The sequence below is a fragment of the Triturus cristatus genome, chromosome 3_2, assembly GCF_964204655.1.
Source record: "Triturus cristatus chromosome 3_2, aTriCri1.1, whole genome shotgun sequence".
Lineage (NCBI taxonomy): Eukaryota > Metazoa > Chordata > Amphibia > Caudata > Salamandridae > Triturus > Triturus cristatus.
The window spans coordinates 690,413,401-690,437,269 of NC_140584.1; the positions used below are offsets into that span (position 1 = coordinate 690,413,401).

Genomic DNA, 23,869 nt, shown 5'->3' on the forward strand with positions numbered 1-23,869 from the left:
CTTTGGAGTATTCTTTTTGCGCTTGTTAGGTGTGATATCTGTTATCTGTCCCTTTGCGCACAGCCTGGAGGGTCCCGGTTCAGGCGCGAATATGCAGCTCTTTCTCTTCCCTGCTGGGATGATTCCGGTCTTTTGCCCCCTCCGTGAGAGTGTCTCTAAGCTCTCCAAATTCTTTACTGTTTAAATATGGTCACTGCACGATATCGTGCCTGGGTCACCTGCGTCAGGGGGTTCGTCAGTGGTAGTAACGTCTCGCCTTGTTCAATAATTCGCGCTCTGGGAGTGCTGTGCCAGTACAAAGACTCGAGGCGTGTCCAAAGCAGATGGTTTACCCTGCCAGGGGGCGGAGGTGTTCTCTATATGCAGGGGAGAGGAGAATGAGTGACAGTTCCCCCGCATCCAGAGCCAGAGTGATTTGTGTTTTTCTTGGCTCTACCAGGAGTATTTTTTAACCGCCCGGGCCTGGATGGGGCCTAGAGTCCTGAACTGTGTCTCCAAAGCCTCCCCACTGCAAGGCTCATGTGCGCCGTACGTTGCCTTCGCTCGGGCCCCTCTCAGTTCTGGGCGCACTCCCGGTAGTTCTCCCGGGGGATCACTGGTTTGGGAGTGCCGCCATTACCTCCGCTCCTCTTCTGTTGAGAGCGACTCCTCTTGCTGCGCACCGTGTATGCTCTATACGCCCCAGTGCCTGGTATGGGCAGGGGAGGGTGTTCCTGCTCCCTCTTACCGGTATTATTCTGCCCAGAATTGTCAGCGGACGTGGTCGCCACAGACCTCTGCTCCTACCGACGGTCGCTCCTCCGTAGGCTTGTCTGTCCTCCGATGTGAGCTGTTCCGTCTCACCCCCCGGCACTCTACTCACGAGAAGTGAGCGGCGATGTGTGAGGGGCAGCTGTGTCGCAGGGTGGGCCGGGCAGATCACGGTCTCATTGGCAGGCTGCTTAGGAACGCCTGCGGCTCTTCTCCGTCCTCATCAGGGCCTGCCTAGGTCCACTGCACAGGACCGTGAATCGGCACGCCTCACAGATCAGGCCCCAGTTTTCAATGTTCTCCCACGCTACCTTTTTGGAGTCCCCCCGATTCCCTGGGTACATGCTATCTTGGCATCTAGTGGGCTGGGCAAAAATAACTGCGTCTCCCGTATTATTTTCCATAAACGAGGCTTCGGTGACGGAGTTCTACAGAGCTGCATTCGCCATATAGGCTGGCTAGTCATGCACCCGTGTAATAGTCATTCATGATCTGCTCGGCAGTGTAGACAGAGTTCTGTAGCAAGACGCTGTGACACCAGGGAGATGCCATGAGTGTTCAGCCACTTCCAGAGGCTTAAATCTTCCTGACACAGGACCCACAATCCCACACCGCCCTGTTGGTTGCAGTATCACATGGTGGTCATGTTATCTGTGGGAACCAGTACCCGTTCTCCCTTGATGGACAGGAGGAACGCCTACTGTGCAAAGCGAATCGCTCACAACTCTAGCAGGTTGATATAAAGACGAGCTTCCGCCACAGTCCAGAGTCCTCTGATCCCCACCTCTCCTAGATGGTCCTCCCAACACAATAACAATGCACTTGTCATAACCCTTAATTCTAGGTAGGGGAGCAAGAGGAGTTTGATGCCCGCACTATTGCAGTTGACCAGCCACAACTACAGGTCTTTCAAAGTCTTCAACACCTGGATGGAGTCGGATGGGTTGCCTTGGTGGTGAGCCTAGTGAAGCTTCAGAGCTGGCGTTGTCGACAAGCAGGATGCAGGAGGCCAAGAAGCCCAGAATTCCCAGAGACAATTTCAATAAAACCCAGGTCAAAGGTTGAAACATTGGACGGCTCGGGAGAACACTGCATCAAGGATGCCTCCAATGAAAGGAACTGCTTTAAAGAACACAGGTCCCTAAACAAAACATATATCAACTGTTCTACTGGGAAACCAATAGCATTTGGATGAAATGCTCAATCAATAATTTAAAACCACATTTATTTATTAATTCAATAAAAAATTGGTGGGTAAATAACCACAAAGGGTACACAACAAACAACAAAAAAGCAACTTGGGCATTAGTATGTGACGCAAAAAAGGAAATAGTAGGTCACAAATACACAACACAACACTTCTGCCCCATGTCCAAAGAATCTATAGTAAATAGGGTCCGTTTGCGCAAGTCAACGATGCTTGGATCCTTACATAATTACTGGATCATCATCAGGACATTGGAATCCATACCGTAGAAGCAATATATAATGGTAGAAGAAAAAGTAGGCCATCAAGGGGAGAACATTTTAATAAAACAGCCAATCGAGGTGGACAATTCCAGCCAGGGACAGGAAATCCTGATCTAGAAAATTGGTGCCTGTAACATAATTCACACAGGTGCGCACAGCATAATGCTGGCATGTCAAGTGAGCCGGTGTGTGAGCAGCCTAGTCAGGGTTAACAGTGGCGCCAATGTGACAACTTACATGAGCGGGGAGACACAGCCGCGGACAAGTGCAATCTAACAACTCCCATTGAGAAATTACGGGAGCGGAGGAGACAGCCGCAGAGAAGTGAGGGCAATCAGTGCACCAAGAACACTGCGGGAAACACATCCAATTGAGACATTTATCACCTGCACTCAGATTGGGTGCATCCCCACATCGGCCCACTACCCTCCCCAGACACGGTGTCAATTGGCTGTACTGCCCGCATTGTCCTTGGTGCACTTATCACGCTCACTTGTCTGCGGCTGTCTCCTCCGCTCCTGTAATTTCTCAATGGGAGTTGTCAGATAGGCCCTGCTGTTAACCATGACTGGGTAGGCCACACGCCAGCTCAACTGGCACACCGGCATCCTGCTATACGCATCTTACTGTGTGGATTATGTTAAAGGCACCGATTATCTAGATCAGAGTATTTTCCATATTGGATAACTTCTTTGCATTGGCGAGTAAAACAAGAGGGTTGGAAAGAGCTGAATACCTGGCCAGGATTCTCTCAGATCATTCCCCACTTTGGCTGTCCTATGGGATGCAGAAAGATAGAAGGGCCACGACTTGGAGATTAAATTGTTGGGAACTCCGGGACACTGAGGTAGCCAAAGAAAGTAGAGTAGGCACAGAACTTTACTTCATTGAGAATAAGGATTCTGTATCATCCGCTATGGTCCTCTTGGAGGCTTATAAGACAGTACTCGGAGACAGGGCACAAAAAATCATAGCTCCCAAAAAGAAAAAAAGTACGTGAGATGGAGGAACTGGAACCAACCCTTATAGAATTAGAGAGGAGACCCAAGGTCCATTCGGACCCCACTGTCCTGCAGAAGATTGTGCTAGTAGGTAGAGACTACCAGTCATTGGCGGAGCAAGAAACCAGGGTAATGATACTGTCCCAACAACGCCGTCTATATGACACTGGGGATAAAGCGGGGCATCAGTTGGCATGGCTGGGTCGGAAGGCAGCTGAGGCTCGATGGGTGACCGAAATCGTAGGAGAAGATGAGGACCTTTTTATCGCACCTGGCACATTGCAACCAAATTTTCAAGATGCTATGCGGCCTTCTAGAAGGCGCAGCTCTTAGCTGATGCTAACCAAGTACAGAAATACCTGGAGGAGGTCATAGTCCTAACTCTGTCGGGAGATGAAAGGCAGACTCTAGAGGGGGAGTTGGGATTATCAGAAATCTTAACCGCCATTTGTCAATTAAAGACTGGGAAGACCCTGGGCCCTAAAGGTATACCGGTAGAACTTTTAAAAATTGAACGCCAGGATCCTTGTTCCACACCGACTTAGGATCTTTTCAGAAGCTAAAGAAACGGGAACTCTCCCTTTGGACTTCCATAGTCGCACTACTGTAGTGATTCACAAACCAGGTAGGCATATCCCTCCTTAACACTGAGACCAAAATACTAGCCACTATTTTGGCTAAAAGACTGATAACAGTGATCAGTGATTTAAAACATCTGAATCAATCAGGCTTTATGCCAAAAATGTCGACCAGATATAATCTCCGCTGACTATACAACTGGATTGATACAGTCCGACATAGGTAAAACCCCCACATAATCCTGTCACTAGATGCTGAAAAGGCATTTGATGCTGTACATTGGCCCTCCCCGAGGCAGGTATTGGTAAAGTTTGGGTTTGGCTCAAACTTTATTGCCTGGATTGACTTATTCTATAACAATCCGGTTAGCTAGAGTGAATGGTGAGGTCTCCACCAAGAGAGAGGGGCAAGAGATAAGGGTAAGTCCTATCACCACTTCAATTTGCCCTAGTATTAGAGCCCCTGGCTATCATAGTCAGGTCACACCCGGGAGTGGAGGGATTCAGACTAATGGAGCAAAACTTGAGTGATGGAGGAAGAGTCAAGTGATGAACGAATATCTTTATATGCGGTTGATATCCTTCTCCGTGTATCCAGACCAATGGTGTCACTACCTGCCATATTCCAGATATTTGACAGATATGGGACACATGTAGGTTACCAAATTAACTGAGACAAGTCCTGACTATACCCCACAGGTGGCCCCCTTAACAAACAGATGTCCAGGACAGCAGCTTATTGACAGCCGGGGATTGAACTATTTTGGTATCTATCTGACCTCTAACATTGAAACTAGTTTTAATCACAATATTCGGAAGGTAACTCAAGACTTCCATGAGGGCGTAGAATGATGGAGAACGCTGCCGTTGACAATACTGGGACAAGTGGCAATGAACTAGATGGTGTCACTCCCGAAATACCTATATGTCCTTCAAAATACCTACCACAAGATCCCAGACGACTGGTTTATTAGGATTGGAACTGGGGACACTGCAGAGGAACCAATATAATAGGGGTATTTCCCTACCCAACATCTGGGTCTACTACTGGGCAGCACACTTATTTGTGGTCAATGACTGGGGATACCAGCGCGGACATCATCCAACCTATGCACTAGAGAGGACCCAATTTCACCTACATTCATATCTACACTACACATACGAGGGTAAGGGGTCATGTAGCTTGTTGACCATAACTCAGGTGACCACGCCGCATGGGAAGGGGTGGAAAGGTTAACAAACTGGGACAAGAGATTGTCAAAGAAAACACCTCTGTGGGTCGGAACGCCCTTAAAAGAATTTAGAAAGTTGAAGGGCTTCAGGAAGTGGGACATAATTGGCATCTCCAAATCGGGAGACCTTATTGAGGAAGGTACAGTACTCCCCTTTAGCTCCCTGCAGCAGGAATTCCATCTACACAAGACTCAATATTTTAAATACCTGCAACTGCAACATGCCTGGCAAGTGGAAAAGATATTAGTAGAGGACCTCCAGGAATATGCTCCACTAGAGAGGAGGCTCCTTCAAGGGGAATTCGCTGAGAAGGCAATATCTTGGACCTAGACAAACTATCTTAAATAACGTTCCTGATACCCTAACTAAACTGAAAGAAACCTAGGAGGAAGAAGTGGGTGAACCAGACTCCATACACTGGGAGGCGACCCTCACGCACCCATCCAAGAGAGGTGGCAATTAAATACAGTATGTGACTTATTCAATTTAAAGTCCTCCACAGAGTGTACTATGCTAGGGCCCACCTTCAGAGATTTGGTAGGGTTGCAACACCCAACTGCCTGAGATGTGGAGACACGGCAATGGTGGAACTGAACAAGGTACTGGGATTCAACCTGCCAATGGACCCTAAATGTTTCCTATTAGGTATACCCAAAGAAGTAAACGTAGCCAGGAGTAAACTCCTTTTTACCAACCTGGGCGGCGTAGTTGTGAAAAGAGACGTGGCACGACACTGGGGAGCCCCTGATCCGCCTACCCTCAGGGGAATGGAAGTTGGGAATTGACCTCTACCTAAGAATGTTACATGTAAGGGAAGTTCCACAAAATGTGGGGTCCCTGGCTCAAATATTACAATATAGATATGTGTGGAGGGGTGAAGAGACTTCAGCCGGACAAGGTCCGAAGAGACTTTAATCGACAGGAGATATGTCATATAGAAATATGCCGGTGCTGTACTGTAACACTGTACTACCAAATGCTCTATATGATCTACCCAACGTAGCATTGTTGACGGGTGTGTTGTTTTGTAACGTGTCTTGTTCAAATAGAATATCCAATACAAATATTTAAAGGAAAAAAATATTCACTGAAACCCGATTTCCATACATTATCATTTGTGAGCAATATAGTTTAATCAATAAAACTGTATGTCAGTGAAAATATAGTGACCCTTTCAATGGAAAACGTACTATCTGCAAATAATGCGCTACTACATAGTGCTTTATTACACTCAAAAATCGCCCGCCTCATGTTCATAGAAGCTAGGTAGGTCGCGAACGTTGGACATAGTAAAAAGTGGGTTGTGGTTCTAAAACGCTTAGGTAGCACTTCGTTAGACTGCATTTGGTTCTAACTATTAGGTAGAATATGGCTCGCTTCCATTGCCTTTACTAGTTCACTTTTATTTGCATTTTGAGTATTTAAAATTGAATTGACTAACCACTGCCTTTCTGCCTTCTGTAATGATTTCTCTATTTTAAATAAACCTTCATGGTTTGTAAGTGAAACGTGTCTCATGTGCTTTTTCCAGTATGCATTTCCTGTGTGGATTTTCTTTCGTTTGTGGGTTTCCTTGTTATTCATGTCAAGGAATCGTGGCCTTTGGGACTCACTCAAAAAAATGAGGACTTAGAAGCACGCAGTAGGCGTAACAATATACGCATTACTGGAATTCCAGAAAGTACAAATACTGGCCGAATGAAAGAATTCGTCGAACGCCTACTGCGCAGAACTTTTGGTGCTGAACCCTTTTCGCAGCAAATGACAATAGAAAGGGCGCATCGCTTGTTGGGCCCCAGACCTCCCGCGGGAAGCCATCCACGCCCGATCATTGCTCGCTTCCTCAACTTTCGGGACCGTGATACGGCTTTGAAGCTTGCCAGGGAGAAAAGGAATCTGAATTTTGAAGGCAATGATTTCACCATATACCTCGATTTCACTCCCGTAGGGCAAGTGTCGAGACGGAAGTTCATTCAAGTAAAGCTGAAACTATGTAATGCACAAATTGACTATGCATTGTTGTATCCAGCACGATGGCGCGTTACGCACCAGGGCAAACAACACTTTTTTATTCACGCAGGTGGAGGACTTCCTTGAGCGTATCAAACAACAAAACTCTCCTCACACATCGCAGAAAATTTCATCCAGATTACCATCTCCAGCATCGGACTGAAGTAAGGGATTCGACCCCGTCGATGGTGTCGTGGGGATATGGAGATGTTGGAAATCTTCAGCCACTTTTAAGAATAAAGAGAACTGCCCCTCTATTTAAGGTCTACATACAAGGCTGAACGCCCAGCGCGTACTGTGCTTGGAAGACATTGACACGGCACGGCATTCAGATAAGTAGATTGGGTGGTAGGGAGGCGGAGAAAGAAGAAATAATGTAAGAAGCGGGACAATGAGAAACAATGCTGGGCAACCCTCTTCCCCCATCCCAGATCAGGACTGGTCACTCCATCATCAGGTGGGAAGAGAGAACCTCGTGTGCCCCCGTTATACCCCCAAAGGGCGGGCCCCATATAATTTGGGACTTTCATACTTGTATGACAAGTTATGTTGTATGGGAGGTGGGTGGGCAAAGATATACCAGCATGGTTGGGTTGCTGTTGTGGGGGTGGGGGGTATTGTGAATGTTATTTCATATCTTAGTAAGATACAGTATGGACTTGATAGATCTGTTGATACATGCACAGAGTACCACAGACAGTGAAGGATCTGAACATTCTTGTAGCACTCATCAGATACTTCCCCTAAGTCTCAGGACACCGAAACTTTAAAAATACGATTATTGACGTGGAATGTCAGGGTCCTGGGAGACCCATGTAAACGTAGGCAAATACTGGCATACCTAGGTAGACACCATATCCACATTGCTATGCTTCAAGAAACACACTTCGACCCGAAGCACCCCCGTGTTTGCTAGCAATGGGCCATGCACAGAGTGTGTTCCTCCTATTCCTAATACTCTAGGGGCATAGCGATTCTTTTAAAGAAAAACTCTCCATTCATCATGGATGCTGTGAAATATGAAACAAAAGGGAGATACTGCATGATGTGGGGTAGGGTGGAATTACACTCTGTTATGTTAGTGTGCTGCTATGGCCCAAATGTAGATGATCCAGAATTTTATACTGCAATTTGGGGAAGAATTCTTGAAATGGGCTCCGCACATGTAATATGGGGAGGAGATTTTAACACGGTAATAAACCCCGTTAATGATAGACCTAATCCTCTTCCACACCACTACACAAACCACTACACTAAGACTCATGTATATTGTCCGATATGTTTGGGGATAATTGTCTCTTGGATGCATGGTGGCATATTCACCCAGAGAAAAGGGAAGAAAACATATTACACAACGATGCATTCCACATGGATCAGGCTGGACTTTTGGGTAGTTAATCGTGGTATTGGGCCATGGATAGTTAATGCAGAACACCTGGCCAGGACATATTCCGACCATGCCCCGGTTAGCTTGACATTATCACCTCCGGCATTGTGTATGACTCCTAAAAGCTGGAGACTCATTCCAGAAGCATTGTTAGACACTGTTTTTAAGTCCAAATTGGGACAAGAAATTACTGACTTACTCCAAAGGAATGTAGGCTCTGTTACACATATAGGTATGGTATGGGAGGCCTTCAAGGTCACAATACAAGGCTTCTGCATAGCCAAGAGTTTCGGAGTCTTGCGGGACATACGACGGTACTACCAGCGTTTGGAGGGAGAGCTTAAAAACTGGAATGAGAGATGGGGAATGATATGAGCGGCACACTCCAAGCAACCTTCGGGGACACACTTTCGGAATATAAAACTACCGGCGAAAGGGGAACCTGCTTCAGGGGGAAATATTTCACGACGCGTAGATACGGCAAATGGGAACGACCAGGCAGAGCCCTGGAGGAACGAATCCGCAAACACCGTTTCTCTAATTATGTTGCGGAACTAACGGATGATGATGGGGAGATAGCAAGGAAATATTCAATATTTTCCCAGCATATTATACAAATTTGTACAGTACCTGTAGGCGTCACACACTAGATCTTTTTAATTATCTGACGGATGTAGCTAATGGATGGTTAGCAGACACACAAAGAGCATTCCTCGCAGCACCATTTGAGGCGGATGAAATACGCATTGCCATCATGAAAATGAAATCTGGTAAAACCCCGGGGTCAGATGGCCTTCCAATAGACTTTCCCAAAACATATATAGACCAATTGATCCCTATATTGAAAGAGGTCTATGAAAAAGCCCAGAAAACAGACATTCTTCCGACATCTATGAGAGAAGCTCTCATTACCCCTCTCCTAAAACCGAGCAAACCCGCAGATTCATGCGATTCCTACAGACCCCTGTCCTTAATTAATAATGACGCACAAATACTGGCCAAAATACTTGTTAATAGGCTGAGCCTCCTGATGGAGAAAATAGTATTGCCTGACCAGGCTGGCTTCATTCCTGGGAGAGCGACATCCCATAATCTCCGCACGGTATTCTTTATACTGCATAATGTGGACTCCAAATTGGCACTCGCTGCGATCTTTTTAGATGCCACGGAGCCTTTGATTTGGTTGAATAGGACTATTTATTCACTATATTGCAATATATGGGTATTCCCATAGGATTTTTGGCATGGACCCGTCTCCTGTACAACTCACCAGTAGCCAAAGTCCTGGTTAATGGCCTGGTCTCTTCGCCATTCTCTGTTACGCAAGGCATGAAAGAGGGATGCCCACTTTCCCCGTTCCTCTCTGCTCTCGCAATTGAGCCACTTGCGGCCAAAGTGAGACAGCATCATCAAGATAAGGCTCTGCGCTGTCAAATGCGCCCAATACTCATCTCTATACGCAGATGATATTACCCTGTATATCAGAAACCCTCAGCAGAATCTAAATCATATATTGAATGAATTTGCCCGCTTTGGGGAAATATCAGGAATACATATAAATTGGAAGAAATCCCAGATCTTCCCCCTCACCACATCTACAATACCATTTGACCCTGACTTCTCAAAAGAATGGTGTACCACAGAGGTGAAGTATCTGGGGATATATATTATTTCTGATCGGGCAGAACTAATGTGCTTAAATTATGGCAGAACCTTAGAACACATCACTAGCTGTATCACGAGATGGATCGCTCTTCTCCTATCTATGGCGGAACACACTTCTCTAGATGGTTATTCTCCCAAAGCTCTTATATTTATTCATGAACATCCCATTTGACCCCGGCAGGCATTTTCTTTACGGCTCTACGCACCGAGATGACTAGACTAACATGGGATGGCAAACAACCTAGATTGAAGTGGGATGTGCTCGCAACTGTCCGCAAAAACCCGCTTCGGTTGAACCCATGGAAGTGGGGTACACCAGGGGCAGAGTCCTATGGGCCGGGGAGGGTAAGGAAGCATACCATCTGACCCTCAGGGCGAACAACACCGATACTCGGGTCCTCATTGACTCAGGGTGCCGTCATACCGTAATCACACAGGAACGGGTACAGGCACACCAGTGGCAAGAGGGAGAGGGAGTGGCCATCACTTGCATTCATGGGGACCAAAAACGCTAGTCATAGTGGTCCTAGGGATCGGGGAACAAACCGCTCTGATCCGAGTTGGGGTCATCCCACGCCTAGTCGAGGACATGATCATAGGCACCGACTATAGCGGGTTCTCCGCTCTGCTGTCTAGGGCGATAGAGGAAAGAGTCCCAGAGATGGCTGATGGAGGCCCCACTATCGACCGTAGGAATAAAACCGGGTGCGTATAAAAAAAGGAAAACACGCTGAAAGAAGAGAGAACAAAACTGGATAGTAGTGTTGAATGGCCAAGCTAACGCTCCTTCTACCCCCTCAGGTACAGACGGAGAACCAGGACCCACAGGCAGCTTTAGGGCCGAACAGAAAGAGGATCCAGCGCTGGGATACGCATGGGCCCGGGCCGTACCCGACGACGACGACCAGGTAGGCCCCTGTTTTGTCATATCCAAGGGGTACTATACAGAAAAATAACAAAGCAAGACGAAACCCTCCAACAGCTCCTAGTCCCCCTACCGTTTCGTAACCAGGTCCTCTATTTAGCCCATAACCAGGCGGGAGGGGGCCATTATGGACGAAAAAAGACAGAAGAATACCTTCTATGGCGGTTTTACTGGCCGGGGGTCTTCTCCGACATAAGGAGGTACTGCGCCGCGTGCGCAAGGTGCTAGCTGACTAACCCACCCCATATACCTAAAGCGCCTTTGCATCCTCTTCAGGTGATCGAGGTCCCCTTCTCCCGGGTGGGAATGGGCCTGGTTGGTCCCCTAGTCACCTCGGCTCGGGGCTATCAGTATATCTTGGTCCTGGTCGACATCGCGACATCGCCACCCGTTACCCGGAGGCCATCCCCCTTACCAGAAAGTCCACAAACAGCATTGCCCAGACCATGCTAACCTTCTTCAGTAGGGCGGGATTCCCTAAAGAACTTCTCACTGACCAAGGGACCCTGTTTATGTCGAAACTTATGGCCCAGATCTGTTCCCTTTTAGGGGTGCGTCAGATTCGCACCTCTGTCTACCAGCCCCAAACAGACGGCCTTGTAGAAAGGTACAACCAGACCATAAAAACGATACTGAAGAAAACCGTTTCAGAGACCGGGCGGGACTGGAATAGACAGCTACCCCTGACATTGTTCGCCATCAGAACACATACCCAGTCCTCTACCAGGTTTAGTCCCTTTGAATTGGTGTGTGGGAGGAAGCCCCGGACATTAGTTGACATGGCAGCCGAGAGGTGGGAAGAAGAGGAGGACGAAAGCAGGACACTGCTAGAATATGCAACACACTTAAGAGACTGGCTTTCCACTCTCTGGGACAGGGTAAGGCACAACCTAGACGCAGCCCAACAAAAACAGCCCAACAAAAACAGCCCAACAAAAACAGAAGATTCGCACCTCTGTCTACCACCCCCAAACAGACGGCCTTGTAGAAAGGTACAACCAGACCATAAAAACGATACTGAAGAAAACCGTTTCAGAGACCGGGCGGGACTGGAATAGACAGCTACCCCTGACATTGTTCGCCATCAGAACACATACCCAGTCCTCTACCGGGTTTAGTCCCTTTGAATTGGTGTGTGGGAGGACGCCCCGGACATTAGTAGACATGGCAGCCGAGAGGTGGGAAGAAGAGGAGGACGAAAGCAGGACACTGCTAGAATATGCAACACACTTAAGAGACAGGCTTTCCACTCTCTGGGACAGGGTAAGGCACAACCTAGACGCAGCCCAACAAAAACAGCCCAACAAAAACAGAAGAAAACATACGGCCGACAGGCTGTTCTCAGACAGTTCACGGTAGGAGACAGGGTCTTACTCCTCCTTCCCTCTTCCGACAACAAACTCCTGGCCCACTGGCAGGGCCCATATGTCGTGCTCGCACAAGTCACACCCGTCACCTACAGGATAGCCGTACCCCACTCGGGAAGAAAGGGACAGATATACCATGTCAACCTTCAGTCCCTCCTCAGTCTCTACCATGATGTGTTTTCAGCCTTGCCCGGGAAAACCCCCCTTGTTCAACACGACATACTAACAGACGGGGCTAGCCCGGTCAGACACAGGCCATATAGGATCCCCGAAGCCAGACGACAAATAGTGGAGAAAGAGGCGGCTGACATGCTGGAGAACGGAATTATCGAGCCTTCCCACAGTCCCTGGTGTTCCCCTATCGTATTGGTCTCGAAACCCAACGGCACTGTATGCTTTTGCGTGGACTTTAAGCGCCTAAATAGCGTGTCCCGTTTTGACTCGTACCCCATGCCCGTGTTGACGAAATGATAGACAAGCCAGGGACCGCCCGATACATCACCACACTGGACCTAACCAAGGGGTACTGGCAGATAGCGCTCACACCCAGCACCCAGGAGAAAACAGCCTTCGCCACCCCCTCGGGCTTATACCATTTCCGGGTCCTCCCCTTCGGCCTACATGGAGCCCCTGCCACCTTCCAGCGCCTCATGGACATCATGCTTAGACCCCACCAAAAATATGCAGCCGCTTACTTAGACGATATAGTCATTTTTAGCACCACCTGGGAGGAGCACCTCAGACACCTTCAGGCCGTCTTTTCTAGCCTCCGGGGGGCTGGTCTGACCACCAACCCTGAGAAATGCATGCTAGCAACCGATAATGTCCGTTATCTAGGCTACCACATACAGAACGGACAGATCCGACCCCAGGTAGACAAGGTCAGGACCATCTCAGCACTAGAGAAACCATCCACGAAAAAGGGTATTAGGGCATTCCTGGGGCTGGTAGGCTACTATAGGTGGTTCATCCCCTATTTTGTTGAGGAAGCGGCCCCTCTCACAGACATACTGAAAAAGACAGCCCCCAACTCCCTCAGCACATGGACCCCGAGACAAATCCTCAGCTTTGAGCGCCTCAAAACGAAACTGAGTAACAACCCAGTGCTCATATGTCCTGAATTTCACACTACAGACGGATGCCTCAGACCGCGGTCTGGGGGCAGTCCTCTCACAGACAGCCCCGTCGGGCGAGCTCCACACATTGCCTATCTTAGACGTAAGCTCGTGCCCAGGTAAGTCAGGCACTCCACCATAGAAAAGGAATGTTTGGCCATCCGATGGGTGGTCCAAGCCCTGCAGTACTATTTACTGGGCCGTCCGTTTACCCTGCTGACTGATCATGCCCCACTAGTCTGGTTGGCGGGGCACAATAACACTAACCCCCGCATCCTCTGATGATTTTTAGCCTTACAACCTTTTACCTTCCAGGTGTTGCAGACGAACGTGGACTTCCTCTCACGTAGCCCGGTCTCAACATGGCCCGATCGGCCATGCCTGGAGGGGAGGTTCTGTGACGAGGAGGACCAGAAGGGACACCAGAAGGACCCCGGGGGCACCATGCCGTCAGAGCCTGTGCTGACTCTACTGACAGCCGAGGGGCGGAGCCTTGACAGCCCAAAAAGGCCAGAAGCGGATGCGGAGGGTGCGATACGCCGAGGGAGCGAGGAACAGAGCGTGGAGCCAAGCGAGGAGCAGAGCGAGGAGTGGAGCGAGGAAGAGACGAAGGAGCGGAGAGAACGGCAGGACCACGCCCACGGAGAGAGAAGTGTCAACGACGCCCAGGAGGCAAAGAAACCAGACACGTCAAGAGACACCAGAAGAACCACCAGGACCCTCTTCTTACCCCCTTTCCCTGCAACCCTGATCACGTACCTGTGAGATTAATAAACAGCATATGCAATAGTCAAACGCCTCCTCTGATCTGTCGGGGCGGTGCGTGACACCTTCCCAAGTTTGGAATGAGAAGAAGTTGACATGCTATCTAAAATGGAGAAGCTGGTGGGTGTTGAGGTGAGGGGGATCATTAACCCCTTCAGTGCCCATGACGAGCTGGACTCGTCATGGGCTGCGGTGGCGCTGTGCCCATGACGAGTCCAGCTCGTCATGAACTCCGCCCGCTAATGCAAGGCGCGGCACTGGGCGGGGAAAGGGGCGGGCATGCAAGGGGTTAATTCTGGTATGTTTGGGATGCTTCAGTGGGTGGGGGATGAAGAGGGTGGGGAGTTTCAAGGGTATGGTAAGACAAGAGCACAGACTGTTTTTTATATGCAGGGCGTTCTCAGTCTGTACATGCTGATATACGTAGGTTTACAGAATGCAGGGCAATTTGAGTTGAACAGCAATGATGGCGCAGGAGGATAGGAGCACGCTCAGGGAGATGTCCTGTAGTGTCAGAGGCCTTGGGGATCCGAGGAAACGGAGGCAGGTCCTGGCATACCTGGATAGGCAGCAGATGCAAGTGGCTTTATTGTAGGAGACTCACTTGGACCCAAGGGCTATAAATCATTTTGCATGCAAATGGGCAGGATGTCGCTTGTTCTCCTCCTATTCCTCATATGCCCGTGGGACAGCAATCCTCTTCAAAAAGCAGATTCGTTTTGAGTAGGCAGGGGTGATTGTAGATAAGCAGGGCAGATATGTTATTGTATGGGGGCGGCTGGGCACAGACTTATAACAAAAGCAAACTGTTATGGTCCTAACACGGATAGCCCGGTATTCTTCACTGAATTGTGGAGTAAAATACTAACTGTTGGTTCCACTCACATAATATGAGGGGGGAGGGGGGGGGGGGGTTTAATGTTGCCTTGCAGCCGCACCAGGACAGATCTAATGTAACGATGCACCATTATACCAAATCAAGAGAGGCATTGTAAGGCATCCTAGAGGAAGGAGGGCTCATTGATAGCTGGAGACATCTTCATAGCAGGGGAAGAAAGGTACGCACTTCACATCTCACAGGGGAACCTGGGCAAGGATAGACTATTGCTTCATGTCCAGGGGGCTGGGGTCCAACATACGCAATGTGTCACATTTGGCTAGAACGTTCTCGGACCAGTGCCCGGTAAAGGTATCGCTCACCCCGCCGGGTTATGACAGTCCTAGGCCGAGTTGGAGGTTGCAACCCACGGCTTTGTTAGATGCCGCTTTTCACGCGGAACTGGGGGAGGAGATTTGTGAATTCTTTATTAGAAATAAGGGATCAGTTAGTAGCGTCGAGGTGATTTGGGAGGCCTTTAAGGTGACTGTCAGAGGGATCTGCCTCTCTAAGAGCTTTGGGGTGCTACACGATATACAGCGCACGCTGCGACGCCTTGAGAGGGAATTGAGAGGTTTGGAGAGACAGATGGGGCAGGGAAAGGCAGGACAAGTACATAGTGCATTTCGAGTAAAGTTGACAGAATATGAAGCCACAGCGCAGCGCGAACTGAAGTTTCGTGGACGCTACTGGGTTGCCCGCAGATATGGTGAAGGGAAGCGTCCCGGTAGAGCGCTGGCGGAGGTGACACGGCATCCACGGGAGACTTTTTATGCCATCTATTCGAGTTAGATGAAATCCGAGAGGCAATCATGCAGTTGAAAAACGGGAAAGTGCCTGGGTCAGATGGCTTACCGGCTGAATTTTATAAAAGCTATATTGATATAATGGTGCCAGTACTCAAAGAAGTGTATGAGGAATCCTTAGAGGTGGGAATACTGCCGCCATCGATGAGAGAGGCCATAGTCACATCCTTGCTGAAGCCAGGGAAGTCCCCTGAAACTTGTGACTCATAACGCCCGCTGTCACTGATAAACTGTGACACAAAGATATTAGCAAAAGTGCTTGCTAATCGCCTGTCCCTTCTAATGGAAAAACTTGTACTTCCGGACCAGTCGGGGTTTGTGCCGGGCAGATCGACATCGCATAACCCTAGGACTTTGTTCTCACTGTTGCAGACAGTAGACCCCGAATTCCCCCTGGCCGCAGTTTTCCTCGATGCCACTAAGGTATTTGATTCTGTGGAGTGGGATTACTTGTTTAGGGTTCTGCAGAGGATGGGATTTCCACGCTTGTACCTCTCCTGGCTCAAGCTGCTATATCATCGGCCTACGGCCCGAATATTGATAAATGGCCACTTGTCCCAACCGATCACAATCTCAAGAGGCACCAGACAAGGGTGTCCGCTGTCACCCTCATTATTCGCTATTGTCATAGGGCCACTGGCTGCTTGGCTGCAGCACATCCGTAAAGATAGGGCATTTCGCTGTTGCCTGCAACAAATATTGATATCGTTGTATGGGGATGATATTACGTTATATGTTAGGGATCTACAGAGCAACATAAATCCCATACTGCAAGACTTTATACGGTTTGGACAGCTTTCCGGTGTGGGAATTAACACGGGGAAGTCCCAAGTGTTCCCGCTAACGCCGGTAGTGACCCCATTCCCACTTGACTTTCCGCTGGAGTGGTGCCATGAGGACTTGAGGTATCTCGGGGTTCAGATAGCTATGGACAGGGATGAAACTATACGGGCGAACTTTGGCACAGCCATTGAACGTTTAAATACTAACATAACACGTTGGATGGCGTTGCCCCTGTCCCTGGCGGGCCGAGCGTCGCTCATAAAAATGGTGATACTTCTGCAATTTCTGTACCTATTTCTCAATATCCCCTACCACCGGGTCTTTTTTGCCACATTGCGCTCTGAACTCATACGATTATTGTGGGGGGGAAAGCAGCCACGACTGGAATGGTCAATATTAACTAGGCCATATGAGCAGGGTGGTTTAGATGACTTTGAGGTGTATTTTTTAAGTGCTCAAGCGCACTCTATTACTGGGTGTATCCTCCACGAAGTATGCCTCAAGTGGCGGTAAAAGATTGGCTTGCGGATCCAGTACCCCTTAGTGGCATCATATATGGTCCAGCACGCACACGAGCAGCACCTCCCACCACTATCACTAGTACGGTTGACGCATGTTTTCTTATATGTGAGACTGCGACAAGGTATGAGGTCGATCCTCCCAGATTTCCCCCGGGAACCTGAGTGCTTTGAGCCCTTGCATCGGATGTTGCGATCCGGTGATGACAGGCATCTGGTGTCAGGATTATACACTACAATACGAGCACATAAAAAGGGAGTAGATAGTCCGGCCAGAATACATTGGGGGGAAGAATTGGAGAGCGAAGTTACTGATGAACAGTGGCAATATTGCTGCCTTCAGACTGCACAGATATCGGCCAGCAGCAGGCTCCATGTAATACATTATAAGTTCCTGCACCGCTTATATTATACGCCGGTAAAGAAGTTGCGTTTTAAATTAGCTGACAACAATAAATGTGAGAGATGTAGACGGCCAGGGACGGGCTTCCTGCATTTAGCCTGGGAATGCGAGAGAATACAGGAGTATTGGGAACAGCTGTTTGTAGCATTGGAGGACATGATAGATAGTCAACTAGCCAGAGATCTAGTCCTTGAGCTCCTGGGGTACACAGCACAGATACCCAAAAAGTACAGGAAATATGTAGCTATATCACTCTTAGTGGCAAAGCGAAAGTTGCCTGCAGATGGGGTAGAGGTCGGGCCCCGAAATTCAAGGAATGGCTTGTGGATCTAATATATTGCCAAGAGCAGACTAACACCTACGCTGGGTTGCTACCAAAGGCCTCTCGACCCAAGGACGTATGGGGGCCGTTGGCACGATACTTCCTCTCACATGGTCCCGAAGGGGGTGTTGCCTCGCCGCGCCCGCATGACGTTGAAGGGAGCGCAGGGTAGAAGATGAATCTCTCTTTCTTTCTATGGACTCATATTATATGACCGGACAGGTTTAGAATAGATACTAGCCAAAAGGGGTCTCATTGGTCTCTAATGAACCTGGGAAATGTCACTGAAGATTCTGTGTCTGTTGCACATTCATGCGGTGCATGCGAGACATCTCACTTGTGTTCTTGGTTCTCTTGTGCCCTTGATATCTGCTTGACTGTATTACTGTGCCTGCGATGCTAATCGCGAGATATGTATTGGAAACTGCCTAAAACTGACTGAAAATGTTTTACTGTACCTGCTGACAATATGGCATTGATTTGCTTTGTTATGGTGTCAAATCATAAATAAAGTTCATTAAAAAAAAACATTGGAAAAAATATATATATATATGTCGCAAGTAGCGGAGGAACAATGGCTGGCAGATCCCATACCCCTGGAGGGACTCATATTGAGCACACCTCATCCTCGAGAAACCGACCCTACAGCAGTCACGTGCACAGTGAAAGCTTGGCAGCGAGTAGCCATGCACATGCACGTTCCTATGCTATACTCACCTATACTTCCCCTAGCATATCACCCTAAGATGCCTGTATTACTAGAAGGTACTTTAAAAAAAAAAAAAACTACATTTGGCATACAAAACTGGGGAGATTTATATTTGAAAGAGAAATTCCGCACATTGTAACAGATGTTTGCTACATCAACACCCTCTCCCATGGACATTTTCTTATATGTCAGATTGCGGCAAGGCATTAAAGAATATACGCCGTCATACCCACAAAAATCACAAACGCTTACTCCAATACATACGCGGTTACAAAATGAGACAGCTTCACATGCGGTGTCTACGCTATACCATAACATATACACAAATCAGACTCCGGTACGATGTGATGCACGGGAGAAATGGGCGATAGAAATAGGGCAGGCAATAACGGTGAAGCAGTGGCTCTACTGCTGTAAACAGACAGAGCAGGTGTCATCCAGTTGCCGCTTACGCATTATACATTATAAATGTTTACACCGCACATATTATACACCCGTTAAAATGTATAAGCACAAACTACGAGACAACAATTGCTGTGACAGGTGTGGGATGGAAAAGGCAGACTTTTTACACCTCACTTGGAACTGCCCCAGTATCAAGGAATATTGGAAACAAGTGTTTGAAGCATTAAAACAGATGACATCACCCCTAATCCAGGCTTTGCCAATAACCGCTCTCTTGGGTTACACAGAAAATATTGAGGTGGGATACCGACGCTTCACTTCACTAGGGCTTCTACTAGCCAAGCGAAGAATAGCATGTAGATGGGGACGAGGCAGAGCTTCTAAATTCAAAGATTGGATTAAAGGCATGATTTTCTGGCAGGATAAAGCAATTACTTATGCGGAATTACTCCCACTGACCTCGAGGTCCAGGGACATATGGGATCCCCTCAAAACATATTTCTTTGTACACCCAATAGACATTACGAAAAACATGTAGACACGCTGATGTATGCTATTTGGGCATAGCCCTCGCACAAATAAATACCTGGGGAAACGGTGAAAACGCTTCTATGGTCCTGAATGTAACATTATCATTCCACGTACTACAGTCAAATATTACAATCAATGTGTGTAACTAATGTATTACAGATCTCTTGCTAAAATGCTACTACAGAAACTGTCAAAAATGTTTTGCTGTTGACACATACAATGTATAAGTATTTACCTGCTTGTGCAAGTCATGTATCATGAATGTTCTATGGTTTAAAATTAATGTAACATTTTTTTTTTTTTATATTTGGAAGGGGCATGGTTAGGGCGTACTTCCAAATACCAAATCGATATGGTATGTATTACTGTGTTGCGACCGAATTTTGGTCGCAAAAGTGTAATAATTTACCACTAGTTTAAAAATGGTGGCAACCCATTTGCAAAGGGGATGGGGTCCCAAAGGACCCCTTATCCTTTGAAAATGTAAATAAAAATATTTAAGAGCAGATCACTGCCTACTCTTAAAAAATGAAACTGCAAAGTTTCATTTTTTCTTTTAAAATTCACTACGTTTTCCTTAAAAATAAAAAAGTTCACTTTATCAAAAAGCAATCACAGAAATGGTGGTCTGTTAACCTCAGCAGGCCACCGTACCTGTAATGGCTGTGTATTCTATTGGGTCGCAAATTGCGACCTACCTCATTAATATGCATGAGGTAGGTCTATGTGCGACCCATTAGGAATCGCTAATGAAACTCAATGAGTTAATGAGCTTCATACATTAAGAACTACGCAGATGACCTCCAGCTCGTCTTTGATCTTTCCTCCTCTCCTGACTCTCTTCCTAAGTTCAGTACCACCTTAATCTTCATTTCCGAGTGGATGAGCGCTAACCATCTTAAGCTCAACCCCGATAAGACGGAACTTGTCCTCAAGGGTGGCTCATCTAACCCCTGGTCCCCAGCACACTGGCCCCTTTCTTATGGTCCCCCTCCTACGCCCTCTCCCTCTGTTCGCACCCTCGGCATCAAAGTTAGTTCTGACTTAACAATGCATAGTCAGATTAGCTCTGTTGTGTCTTCCTGCTTTCTTTCCCTCCGTCTCATCCGGAAAATCTCACGCTTTTTCACCACTGATGCACTTAAAACCATAGTCCTTGCTTTAGTCATCTCTCGCCTCGACTATGGGAATGGCCTGTACGTGGGCATTCCTGCCTACGAGTCTCGACGTTTACAGGCCATTCAAAATCAAGCTGCCCGCCTTATTTTTTCCCTTCCCAAATTCTCTCACATTACTCCCGTTCTTAAATCTCTTCACTGGCTCCCTATTCGTTTCAGATCTCTTTTCAAACTAGCCTGCTTCGCTTTTCGAGCTCACTCCCGCTCTGCCCCTCCCTACATCACCTCCCTTATTTCATCCCACGTCACTAGTCGAACCCTCCGTTCTTCTTCTCTTTCTCTTCTGCACATCCCCCGTTTCCGCAAACTCAGAACTGGTGGCACTCGCCTCTCCGTTTTGGCCCCCCAGTTCTGGAACAGCCTTCCACTTCATATTCGCTCCATCCCCATTTACACCCACTTTCGGAAAGCCCTTAAAACTTTTCTTTTCATTCAGGCTTTTTCCTCATAGGTCCCTCGGATCCCTTCTGTGAGCTCTGACCAGGTCCCCAGCGCCAGGAAGCCGCTTGGCCGCAGTGCGCTTTATTAAATATTTTTTCATTCATTCAAGAATAACGATTCTCTCCGAATCGCAATTAGGAAATCGGTATTCCAAATGTTAGTACATCTGCCCCTAAAACTCTACAACTGATAATGTTGACATGCATTCAATTGTTATACGGAGTATAAAAAGTTATGTCTTCAATATTACATTTAAAAATACAAATTTGATTTCTCAAAAAAGATGGAGTTTTAACACTGGATTTAGAACAGAAGCTTTAGAAGGATTTGAATTTCAAAGAAAATATCCATTTGTGAATTGATTTAATTTCACATGTTGAGGTACAGAATATAAGTAAACTTGAATTTCAAATAAAAGGGTATTTTCTCACCAGAGCCTGGCTGACATTGCCTCCGGTGGCCAAGGATTTGAAGTGGCTGCTATTGTAAACAAGCTGGAACTCTGAAATTTCGATGGTCTCAAGCTCCTCCTGACTGTGCCTATCTATTACATGAAGTTTCTCTGCACTATCCAGGAGCACCACAGTTCGGGAGTTCATCCACTGTAAATAACGCACAACGTAAGTTAGCACAAATAGAGGAAACAAAACCATTTTGCAACAGTTCTTGAAAAATCGCATCACACAAGCCATAATTTGTATTTATTTAAACCACAAACATTTCTGACTTTGAGTGACCTATCTATTTTCATGTATGCAGTTTACAATAAGTTTTGTTATCACACTGAATACTTCTTAATATCATATAAGGATTTTGGAACAAGAGAAAGGGGCCCAACTCTAGTAACACTAATCGATTTTCGGTTACATTACCTGAGCTGAAAAAGTTGGAATGTCTTTGGCCAATTAATGTTGAGTCTCTACCTTGACTCTGGTTCAAAGATTTGGCCAAGTCCCTGGAATATAACTAACACTTCCCTACACGCTAGTGCCTCCTACACTGCCAATTCATTCTTTAAGAGAAAGGCAATCTTTAGATCATTCAACACACACAGTTGTCACCTTAAAGTCAGAAATAGAAATTTCTTCTTGTCAATATAAATCATCTTGAAGATCATTTCTAGCCCAAAATCAACCGGAATGTTCAGCAGTAAGTGCCTGCCTTTCTCATGTAAAGTTTGAATGAATGCATCATCTGCTCTACAAATTTAAGATTTGGCCAGGGACAGGTTAACTGCATTGTAGAGTTTTTGTCATGGCTAGAAAAACCAGAGAGAGGGACTTCCGATCAGCCACCATTAGCAATGGATTGCCTGGAGTCAGCCCTCCACAGCTACTTATTTATTTTAAAATATAATTTATTGTACAAAACAGACAACAGAACAATCTCTTGATTGAGTGTAGGTCCAACCCATACAACAAGACAGAGCTATTAATGTACAACGTGCAGTAAGTAGTTCGACAATTCACACTTCAATGACCAAGCATACATATCTCATATTGACGGATCAACTTCCCTGGACCTCTGCATGATTGGTGTAGCAAATATCGCTCCCTGTTAAGTAGTTTCTGTTAAGTAGTTTCAGAGAAATTAGTCTTTAAAGAGGAGCACAGGTTGAGTAGGAAGGGTTACCCCTTAGAAAATGTTAGAGATATACAAAGAAAGTTGAGGATTGGCTGGTATTGTTGAAATCCCAAGAATCAAAAAAATAAACAACCTTTTGCCCGAAAGAGAATCTGCAGACCTGAAAAGACCTGATTGACAGCGGTAAAACTGAAAGAAAATGTTGTGCTAGCCATTGTAGGACTTGGGGACTTCGCTTCAGTACTTGAGTCCTGAACAAGAGATTAAGAGGGTTGCAGGGTGAGTCCACCCTTACCCCAAGGCACAATTCGAGAGGATCCCATGTGTTTGAAATAAAAAAAAATGTTGTGGGATTCACAGATCCTTTGTGGATTCAAGGATTCCGTTTTGGATTTGGGGAACCCAAAAAAGAATGGTCTAGGCGCAGACCAGATCCAAAGGCTGAACGCCACTTGTGTAGTGTGGTTGGGTACAGAGGGGTTACTTTTGTCTGGCAGGACCACCACATAAGGGTGACAGATTCATGGATTCAGAACCCTGGATCCACAGGCCTTAGTACTATCTGCCTGGTACACCACCGCCGGGTGCAAGGTTCATGGACTCAAAGAGGCCCAGCTGTGCAAGGGTACCACCCGTCCAGTACCCCAACAATGTGTCGAAGTTTCACAGATTCAACAGACCCAGCTGCGGAAGTGCTATTAATGTCATCACCTACACTATTACCAGGTGCAGGCTTCACAGACACAAAGGGCCTGGCTGCGGAGACACTAGTAACACCTGCCCAGAACACCACCAAAGGGCGCAAGCTTCACGGACTGAAGGGGCCTGGCAGCGAAGGCGCAAGTACCACCCACCTGGCACACCACTAGCAAGTGTTAGCTTCACGGCTTATGGGGCATGGCTGCAAAGGAGCTGGTAACACCCGCCTAGTACACTAGCAGCAGAAACAACGTTCACAGACTGAAGAAGCCCAGCTGTGGAAGCGCTAATACTGCTCAACCAGTACACCACTAAGAGGCGTAACCGTCACAGACTCAAGGGGCCTG

General features: G+C 47.2%; 1 protein-coding gene across 1 annotated transcript in view; it reads right to left on the reverse strand.

The window, feature by feature from the left end:
* The window catches only part of VPS8 (VPS8 subunit of CORVET complex), a 1,789,524-nt gene that overhangs the window by 1,350,494 nt on the left and 415,161 nt on the right, over positions 1 to 23,869 (reverse strand). The window contains exon 14 of the mRNA XM_085648738.1: positions 21,671 to 21,841. Within this exon, the coding sequence (XP_085504864.1) occupies positions 21,671 to 21,841 (171 nt within the window). The remainder of the gene's footprint in view (positions 1 to 21,670; positions 21,842 to 23,869) is intronic.